Source organism: Danio aesculapii, chromosome 9 (genome assembly GCF_903798145.1).
Source record: "Danio aesculapii chromosome 9, fDanAes4.1, whole genome shotgun sequence".
NCBI classification, from domain to species: Eukaryota; Metazoa; Chordata; class Actinopteri; order Cypriniformes; family Danionidae; genus Danio; species Danio aesculapii.
The window spans coordinates 6,396,188-6,406,514 of record NC_079443.1 but is presented as its reverse complement, the minus strand read 5'-3'; the positions used below and the strand labels follow the sequence as shown (position 1 = coordinate 6,406,514).

The 10,327-nt window shown below is 36.1% G+C and overlaps 1 protein-coding gene across 1 annotated transcript; it reads left to right on the top strand.

The window, feature by feature from the left end:
- The first annotated feature begins 3,508 nt into the window (after positions 1-3,508).
- On the top strand, positions 3,509-8,879 carry LOC130234582 (cilia- and flagella-associated protein 65-like). Its single transcript, XM_056464819.1, has 5 exons — positions 3,509-3,538; positions 3,697-3,803; positions 7,828-7,930; positions 8,406-8,572; positions 8,663-8,879. The coding sequence occupies exons 1-5, from the start codon at positions 3,509-3,511 to the stop codon at positions 8,877-8,879; spliced, it is 624 nt and encodes a 207-aa protein (XP_056320794.1).
- Positions 8,880-10,327: the final 1,448 nt, after the last annotated feature.

The following is a 10,327-nucleotide window of genomic DNA, read 5'->3' as shown; positions in this document are numbered from 1 at the left end:
ATAGATTATATCTAATTTATTCAACTGATATCAGGACTCTGTTTGAAGGATCGTGTGGCCTTCAAAGACATGTACTTGATGCATAAGGAAATAAACAATTGAAAATGAGTTTCAGCCATTCCTTCAACACTGCCATTGAACTCTTTGCTTTGTTGATAAAATGCTAGATATGAGAAAATGCTACATAACAAACAGTTTGTGTCTGACTCATGAGTGAAAGGTTTAAAAACTCTAAATGAAAATCACCCCCATCCTACATATTCATCGTCTCTCTCTCTCTCTCTCTCTCTCCTCTCCTGTTTAACCCCTAGCTGACGCAGATGGTGATTAAAGCGTGGATGAATCTACAGCGCATTATAAACAATCGCAGGGCCTGATATTTATGGCCACAGCCTCTCAAATATGAATTACTCAAGGGGGTTTACTGATAGGCAAATAATTAAGTTAATGAAGGAAAAGGAAAATAATCTACTCCTTATGCTGATGTCATTGGGCCATTTAATTTGAAAGGATGAATTACCTCAGCGACCAAAAGAGCATTTTAACAGGGGTGTGGTGTAAGGCCAACAATTAAATATTAAAGCAAGTGCCGTTTTCTCAGCCAAGCTAGAATAGGACATATTTATGTTGATTAAATGCATTGTGGTGATGGAAATAAATACCCTGCCAACCCGAAGGAAACTCGAGCACTCAATGAGGCAAACTTTTAACATTTATCATGCATTTGAAAAATTGCATCTGCATCTTGCTCGCACCTAAGTGCTAAATGTACTGTTAATGTCAACATGTTAAGGGATTTGTTAATCCAAAAATGAACTACTTACTTAACCTCGAGTGGTTAACCTCTTTGGACCCTGTGTACATTACAATGGTCAGTCTATGTTTTTGTGGTTCCTGAGCATTTCATCTAATTTAAAGCCTGCAGTCCATGAGAGTGGGCGATTGTTATCCAATCAAATGGCAGTAAAGCTCGACATGTTGTAATTTGAAAAAAATCCACTACACTGAAAACAGCATGGCATCACGATCCAGACACAGACATAAGCCACATTAACAATGTTTTTATTCAGATTTATTGAAGTGTTTGCCAATATTTCATAGATTGTATGGTAAAAAAGAGGGATGACTTATTAATTAAAGTTTAAAATCTTTTGTAACATTGCAAGCTTTAAAGGATTTTTTCAAATATGTCTGTCCATTAGGATGGACAATGCTCAAATCTGTTACTGAAATGTCTGTGGATGGACAATGGGTTCAAGATCTGTTACTGAAATTAAATCTCCAGTAATGCCGAACTTTTTAATATTAAAATAACTATATTGATGTACTAATTCATTGCTTAAACATACATATGCAGAATATACAGATCTTTAAGTACTTGAGCATATAGCAGATGGAAATATCTCAAATGTGGAAATTATGTGGAGGAAGATGAAGATAAACAAGTTATGAACAAGGTGCAATGTATTGAACAATAACCTCAAAATTAATGTTTGTGATTTAGAAAAAAAGTTTCAAGATTATACCAGCTATTCATTTATTCATTTTCTTTTCATCTTAATCCCTTTATTAATCAGGGGTCGCCACAGCGGAATGAACCGCCAACTTATCCAGCACATGTTTTACGCAGAGGATGCCCTTCCAGCCGCAACCCAACACTGGGAAAACCAGCAATCATCTATGTTTTTTTGCATTATATGCATAATGCTCGGGAAGTACAACTGTACAACTGACCTGGTGTCCACAAAAAAAAAAAAAAAAAAAAAAAAAATATTTTGAAGGAAGCTGTAGCTGTAACCTTTGACTTCCATAGCATTTATTTTACTTACTGTCAGCGGTAACAGGTTAGGCTAACTTATACATTCAGAATATCTTCATAATAAAGTAATAAATAAAGATAATATAATATCTAATTAATATTGTAAACCCCTTACGACCCAAATTATCTTCAAAGTTTCAGAAAAATGTAAAAATATACTCCCATAAGCTCCTATAAATAAAAATATAAAAATTCAACACCCTTTAAGTATATATACTGTATATATATATATATATATATATATATATATATATACATATACATATACATATATATATATATATATATATATATATATATATATATATATATATATATATATATATATATATATATATATATATACAGTATATATACTTAAAGGGTGTTGAATTTTTATATTTTCATTTATAGGAGCTTATGGGAGTATAATTTTACATTTTTCTGAAACTTTGAAGATAATTTGTGTCGTAAGGGGTTTACAATATTAATTAGATATTATATTATCTTTATTTATTACTTTATTATGAAGATATTCTGAACGTATAAGTTAGCCTAACCTGTTACCGCTGACAGTAAGTAAAATAAATGCTATGGAAGTCAAAGGTTACAGCTACAGCTTCCTTCAAAATATATTTATGTGTATTCAAAACAAGAATGAACTTAGGTTTGGAGCAAGCGAAAGGTGTGTAAATGGTGACAGAATTTTCATTTTTTTGGGTGAACTATCCCTTTAAAACAAGCTTGCTTTGTGTGTGTAAAATGTCCCTTGACCGTTTCCGTCGATGTTGTCATGGAGCTCGAATACACAACTGAACTGAGAGGGGGGGAAAGTTTCACCATGGCGAAGCCAATTATTTAACACGTTTGTATTCTGTTTTCTCTTTTTATTTAAAATACAACTGCATTAAAACTGCTGTGGTAAGTTGTTCTTTCAGTAGGCATGGCGTAAAGATAACGCGAGTTTTGATAGCTGATATAAAAAGAGTGTCTGTAATACTTGACATAAGCTATTTTTAAGTTTATAAAACGAATTTATGATTGATTTTAATAGAATTACTAAACGAATGCAATTAATAACACCTTGTGAACTTTATAAATATAAACTGGAAAGAAATCACTGTTATCAGTAACATTTCATTTGATGATTCTCCGAGGCAATCACCTGTCAGCGATTTTCTTAAGGCAGATCACTTAAGCTAATAGAAAGGTAAAGAAATGAGTGACATGGTCATAAATTTACACCAGCCTCAGTTAACCTCAGGCAGACATAACATATACTGCTTTTGTAATAAATATAAATGTATGGCTTCAGTCCGCAGCACGCAGCTGTTTGACTTATGCAATATAGACGCTATATGTTTATTTTATCGGTCAGATGACATTTACAGTTGGTTCATCTCTGATAAATGGCCAAATACTTAAAGTACTGCAACCATGTCTAATTTAATATAAAAGCTATATGATATATTTGAAGCCTATAAATGCATTATTTGACCTACGTTAATTTTGGTGTTGGTTTTAGTTGCAATGTTGACAGGTCATCCAGTGAATCCTCTGAGCTCGCGAACTCCCTTTGGAGTCCCAAACAACCCACACAGAAAGGCAAGGAATATGTAAAGTCATTATAATTTACCACAATAAAATTTCCTTGATTTACTAATAATTTCAATTTATTGCTTATTATTATTATTTTTTGCAGACTTAATCATGCTTCTTTTCTGCTGTTGTTTGCAGCAAGTGTTTTTTAATTATTAGTCTGCTTAAATAGTTTGTTGAAATACAGTGCCCTCTGCTGGTGAAAAATCCAATAGTCACTTGTTTTATTTTTCAGAGGGTCTCAAACCTCAGGTCAGGGTTCCTTCAAAAGAGACCCCAGAACTGCTTCTTTGGCGTAGAAAACCTGGGCTGAGCTGGTCTGGGAATACTGGGAGCCAGGGTTAGAGTATACCAAATCTCTGGTCCTTAAAAGCATACATGGAAAACTCCAGAAACTCACATTCAGGTTAGTTTTTTTTCTCCCCCTCAAGCTTTGAAGGCTAAGCTTTATAGTACTTTTTTTTAATATTGAGGTTTAATAAATATATAAAAATTAAAATATTACAGTAGACACAATTACTTATCTTCACAGTTTACTATTAATACAACTGATGGTATTTCATTCATTCATTTTCTTTTCGGCTTAGTCCCTTTATTAATCTGAGGTTACCACAGCGGAATGAACTGCCAACTTATCCAGCATTATGTTTTACACAGCAGATGCCCTTCCAGTTGCAACCCATCACTGAGAAACGTCCATACACACTCATTCACAGACATACACTACGGACAATTTAGCTTACCCAATTCATCTATACCACATGTTTTTGGACTGTGGGGGAAACCGGAGCACCCGGAGGAAACTCACGCAAACATGGGGAGAAAATGCAAACTCCACACAGAAATGCCAACTGACCCAGCCGAGGCTCGAACCAGTGACCTTCTTGCTGTGAGGCGATTGTGCTACTCTCTGTGCCACCGTGACGCCCCTGCTCCTATTTATTTTTAAAAGTACTTTATTATCTTTTATGATGTTTAAAGGGATATTTCACCCGAAAATAAAATGTACTCATCATGAGTGGTTTCAGACCTAATGGTTTTTTTACAGTTGAAAACAAAGGAAGATATTTTGAGACATGTTTTACACTGCTATCCATTGATGTCTATAGTTTTAAGAAAAATCTGTTTACTCAATGATTACCGGAATTCAACAGTGCTCAGCAAAATTGAGAAACTCAAACAAAAATAAAAGAAACAAGTCAATAACAAGGTCAGAATGTGGTAAATCTAAAAACGTGGTAAAAATCAGGTGAGGGCTTTTCTTTTTCTGGATTGCTTTTGAAAATACTGCGGTTGGGATTAGAGAAGTGGGTGTGCGGGTCAATCAGTGCTTTTTTAAAACACTATTGGTTGGGTTTAGGGAAAGGGGAGGGTGGGAGAGATCAGTCAGTCAGTCAGTTGACAGCGGCATCTGGTGGACTTACGCTAGAACAGCAGGTGCGAATGGCACTTAATGAAATTTGAGATCTGAAAAAAGCATACACAGCGCCCTCTGGCAGATTTGTGAAAACAAACATATCTTGACATATCTTGCTCTCTCCAGAAATGTATATGCTGATTTTGTGCTCAGGAAAAATTTTCCTTTGTTACCACAAATCAGTGTTACTTTACTGTTTGTTTTGCTTTGCATTTTTTTTGGAAACTACAATAGTATAAATTTATAATTTAGGATTCATTGATGAGTTGAAAGTTCAAAAGAGCAATATCAAAGTATATTGAATACATTTACATTTACATTTAGTCATTTAGCAGACGCTTTTATCCAAAGCGACTTACAAATGAGGACAAGGAAGCAATTTACACAACTATAAGAGCAGCAGTGAATAAGTGCTATAGGCAAGTTTCAGGTGTGTAAAGTCTAAGGAGCAAAGCATTAGTAATGTAATTTTTTTTTTTGAGAGAGAGAGTACAGTTAGTGGTATAGCCAGAGAGGCAGTTACAGATTAGGAAGGAAAGTGGAGACTAAATAGTTGAGTTTTTAGTCGTTTCTTGAAGACAGCAAGTGACTCTGCTGTTCTGATGCAGTTAGGGAGTTCATTCCACCAACTGGGCAGATTGAATGCGAGAGTTCGGGAAAGTGATTTCTTCCCTCTTAGGGATGGAACCACGAGGCGACGTTCATTCATGCAAGTTTCTGGAGGGCACATAAATCTGCAGAAGTGAGAGCAGATAAGAAGGAGCAAAGCCAGAGGTCGCTTTGTAAGCAAACATCAGAGCTTTGAATTTGATGCGAGCAGCAACTGGCAGCCAGTGCAAACTGGTGAGTAGCGGAGTGACATGTGCTCTTTTCGGTTCATCAAAGACCTGCTGCGTTCTGAAGCAGCTGAAGAGGTTTGATAGAGTTAGCTGGAAGCCCGGCTAGTAGAGAGTTGCAATAATCCAGTTTGGAGAGAACAAGAGCTTAAACAATGAGTTGAGCTGCATGTTTAGATAGGAAGGGTCGGACCTTTCTGATGTTATAGAGTGCGAATCTGCAAGATCAAGCAGTTCTAGAAATGTGGTCAGAGAAGTTTAGTTGGTCATCAATCGTTACTCCAAGGCTTTTTACCATTTTGGATGCAGTAATGGTTGCCCCATCCATCTGGATTGAAAGGTTATGGTGTAGAGTCGGGTTAGCAGAAACTTCAAGCATTTCCGTTTTCGTGAGGTTAAGCTGAAGATGATCTTTCATCCAGTGTGAAATGTCTGACAGGCAGGCTGAGATGCGAGCTGGAACCGAGGGATCATCAGGGTGTAAAGTGAGGTATAGCTGGGTATCATCAGCATAGCTGTGGTAGGAAAATCCATGTTTCTGGATGATGGTCCTAAAGATGTCATGTAGATGGAGAAGAGAAGTGGCCCAAGAACAGAGCCCTGAGGTACCCCAGTGTTTAGATGCTGTAGGTTGGACACCTCTCCCCTCCAAGACACCCTGAATGACCTGTCTGAGAGGTAAGATCTGAACCATTGAATAACAGTGCCTGCAATGCCGAGTGACTCAAGCGTAGATAGCAGGATCTGGTGGTTTACAGTGTCAAAAGCAGCTGATAAATGCAGCAAGATGAGGACAGATGATTTAGAGTCTGCTTTAGCCAGTCTGAATTCCTCCACGACCGTGAGCAGGGCAGTCTCAGTTGAGTGGCCTTTCTTAAAGCCAGATTGCTTGTTGTCTATGAGGTTGTTTTGAGTAAGAAAGTCCAGGACTTGATTGAACACTACTTTCTCCAGAATCTTGGCCATGAATGGAAGCAGGGATACCGGTCGGTAGTTTTCAAGTAGCGTTTGATCCAGGTTGGGTTTCTTTAGAAGTAGGGTTACCCTAGCCTGCTTAAATGAAGTGGGGAATAAAACAGAGTCAAGAGATGAGTTAATTATGTGAGTCAGTGTTGGTATGACTGCAGGAGAGATAGCTTGCAAGAGATGAGAGGGAATGGGATCAAGCGGACAGGTGGTTGCATGGCTAGATAGCACGAGATTGGACACCTCAGACTCAGAGAGCTGAGAAAAAGAGGTGAATGTGTGTGGTGTTGGTGGTGTATCTTGCGTGTTTGTTGTAGGTGCAGCAAATTGAGCACTGATTTTTGCAGTTTTGGTCCAAAAGAATGTAGCAAAGTCATCAGTTGTGAGTGTGGAGTATGCAGGTGGAAGAGGATAGAGGAGTGAGGAAAATTTTTTAAAACGTAAGCGAGGATTGGTGGCACTGTTGATTTTCTGACGGAAGTATGTCTGCTTTGCAGAAGTAACCTCAGGCGAGAAAGAGGACAGAAGAGTTTGGTATGTTATGAGCTGTTCAGGATTTTTTGTTTTTCGCCAAATTCTCACAGAGAACATCAGAGAGCCAGGGTGCAGGAGGACTGGCACAGGCTGGCCTGGATGTAAGAGGACATAGTCTGTCTAGACATGATGCTAGTGTGGAGCAGTGTATCAGTGGCACTGTTCGTATCAAGTGCAGATAGTTTGCAAGATGGAGGAAGAGAGTCTGAAACAATGGTGGATAGTCTAACACAAGAGGTGTCACTTGTATAGTTTTGATTGGGAAAAAGTGTAAAAGTCAATATGGCAAATGAAGCCTGCAGATTTTGTTTGACTCAAACAATTAGAAATGAACCTAAAGAGACAGTTGTTGCTTAATGTAATTGTTGTTTCATAATATGAAATTTAATGATAAGCTTGGCAAGTAGTTTTGGAGAATTTGATGTTTCTCCATTCAAACAGAATGCCCGAGCATACTGCCTGAGAGGCATTTCAAAGATGGCCGCTGAGTGAAATGACTTGCCTTAAAGGGACTTTGGCAATATTTAGTTATAATTTAAATAAATACATTTCTACTGTCACTATTTTATCATTTTAATATCTACTTGCTGAATAATTATTTTTATTTCTTAAAAAAACATTTTTAACTATAAACTTTACAGTATACTGATAGATTCAATACATATTCTCAATTTCAGACCGCCTTCATCCAAGTTCTTCAGCACACCATTTCCTCAGACCATCCGTCTGAGCCCAGGAACATCTTTCTCTCTTCCGGTTACTTTTCACCCTCTTGAGAAGGTAAAGTTCTTCAGTGTTTCTTATCCGTTATATATTTTAAAGCATTCAATGATCATATTATTATAGTGGATTATGGATAATGGATTTTTTAAGGGGAAAATTTACTCAAATATGATTTCAAAGACAATCCAAGATTAGTTTTCCTGTAGAATATTAAAAAGATTTTAAACTGAACTGGGATCCTACCAGCACTCTGAGGATTCAAAAACAAAAACATATGAACATAAAAATTGACTGATGGTGATACATTGATACCTTTAAAAAAAGAGAGACACTTAGTCTGTGCATTAGAAAGTTGAATTGACAGCAAACCTTTATTTTTGCATAAACTGTCTCTTTAAACAAGATTCTAATCAAATAATGAAAGATACATGATATTACATAAAATCTATAATCAGTTGAATTCAGTCTCCACATCAGTTGATGCATAAATGTATCTCAGTTGACACATAAACGGATATATACCTCTTTCCAGTGTGAATGTGTGGACGCAATAGAGTTTGAGTGTAAAGAAGGCACATTCCAGGTGTGTCTGCGATCTGTGATTCCCCACCATGCACTGGATGTTCCAGACACAGTGATTCTTCCACCCTGTGCTGTTCAACACTGCTCCCAAACCAGCTTCCTCTTTCAGAATTCCAGGTAAAGATGTATTGAATGGTTGAACATACAGCTGCCATCTAAAGAAATGTATGTTGAAACATCAGACTATATGCATGTTTTTTCCACTAGTAAGCTACAGACAGTATTCAGGTGGTTTGTGGATCCTCCGTTCCAGCTGTCTCCTGAAACTGGACAGCTAAAGCCTGGAGAAGAGCGCAGGGTTATGGTAGAGTTTAGACCTCAGCAGGCTCTAGTGTACAAGGCTGAGGCCAGCTGTGCGTTTGGTACTGATGGAGAGAGCAGATGTGCTGTACTTCTGTGTGGGCTGTGTGAGTACCTACTGTAATGATTTTCTATGTTTTTGTAATAATAATATCCGATCTCCTTACAATTACTGTTTATATAATTGCATAGGATTACTTTGCATAAATGTGAAGAAAATAGTTTTTAGTGCTTTTATTTTTGTAACCAATTGCTATAAAATGGTAACACTGTGCTTGAAGTGAGTGTTTGTAAGACATGAAACCTTTATAATCATGAGAGACACATGTCATGAATTTGGATGATATTTTATGCATGCTTTTGACAACTGTCATTAAGTGTCATTAGCTGAGTTATTTTAAATGCGAAGGTGACATTGTTTAAGATGTCTTTGCGATGACAATTTGACAAACAAATACATCATAACCTGTCTTTGTCTTTGTCGTTACAACTTAACTTGTCATAAATGATTGTCAAGAGGTCATTATAAATCTGTCATAATTTTTCTAACAGCATCATTAATATTTTTCTTGAACTAATATTTTTCAACTACGGAGGTACATGTTGAATTTGTGACATTAAATGCTATTAAATATTAATGACACTGTTATCAAAATATATAAATTATTTGACAGATTATTGACATTTAATGAGAAATTCTAACGACAAATTCATGACACGATTATAAATGGCCTCATGATTTATGACAGTTTTACAACAAGTTATGTGGTCTTGGTAATGTCAAGTTGTCTCTCTCCCTTTATTCATCAGGTGTCTCCACAGCGGATTGAACCGCCAACTTATTCAGCATATGTTTTACACAGCGACAGTGCTAACCAATGAGCCACCATGTCACCTTTCTCAAAAAATGTAATCTAAATTTGAAATGACAGCTGAGTGAATGACACTTAATGACAGTTGTCAATAGTATGAAATTCCATTCTTATTCTTGGCATGTGTCATGTCATGATTGTAAAAGTGTCATGACAGTCTTATGAACACCCCATTCAAGTAAAGTGTTACCAAACCTATATAATAAAAAAAGCTAATTGATGCCTCTTTGGATAAAAGCATCTGCCAAATATATAAATGTCTGCAGAAATAAATGCACTAAATTAGGTGTTTGCCAATTTTAGTGGTTTCGATTCTAAAGTTCTTCACTACTGACTGTACATTGGTGCAGTTTTTTTTTTTTTTTTAATGTAATTTTGACTTTCAAATACATACTTGGTAAAGCACCATTTTACAAAATCTACTGTAAGAGACCTCAGGAACTTGTTGACAGTTATTTTTGTATTACTTTTTAATATCTTAATTGCATAATAATTAGTATTTTTATGAACAAAGTGACTGAGAGTAGTGTTTTCTGTTCTGTTGTTATCTATTCTATTTTATTTAATTTAATTATTTTGAAAAATAATTTAAAAAGCAGATACATTTTCAAAAAGATATTTTTGTCCTTATTGTTATTAGTCATTTTTAGCAACTTGTATTGAACTGAACAGATGATCACATTTCAATTCCTTTTGACAG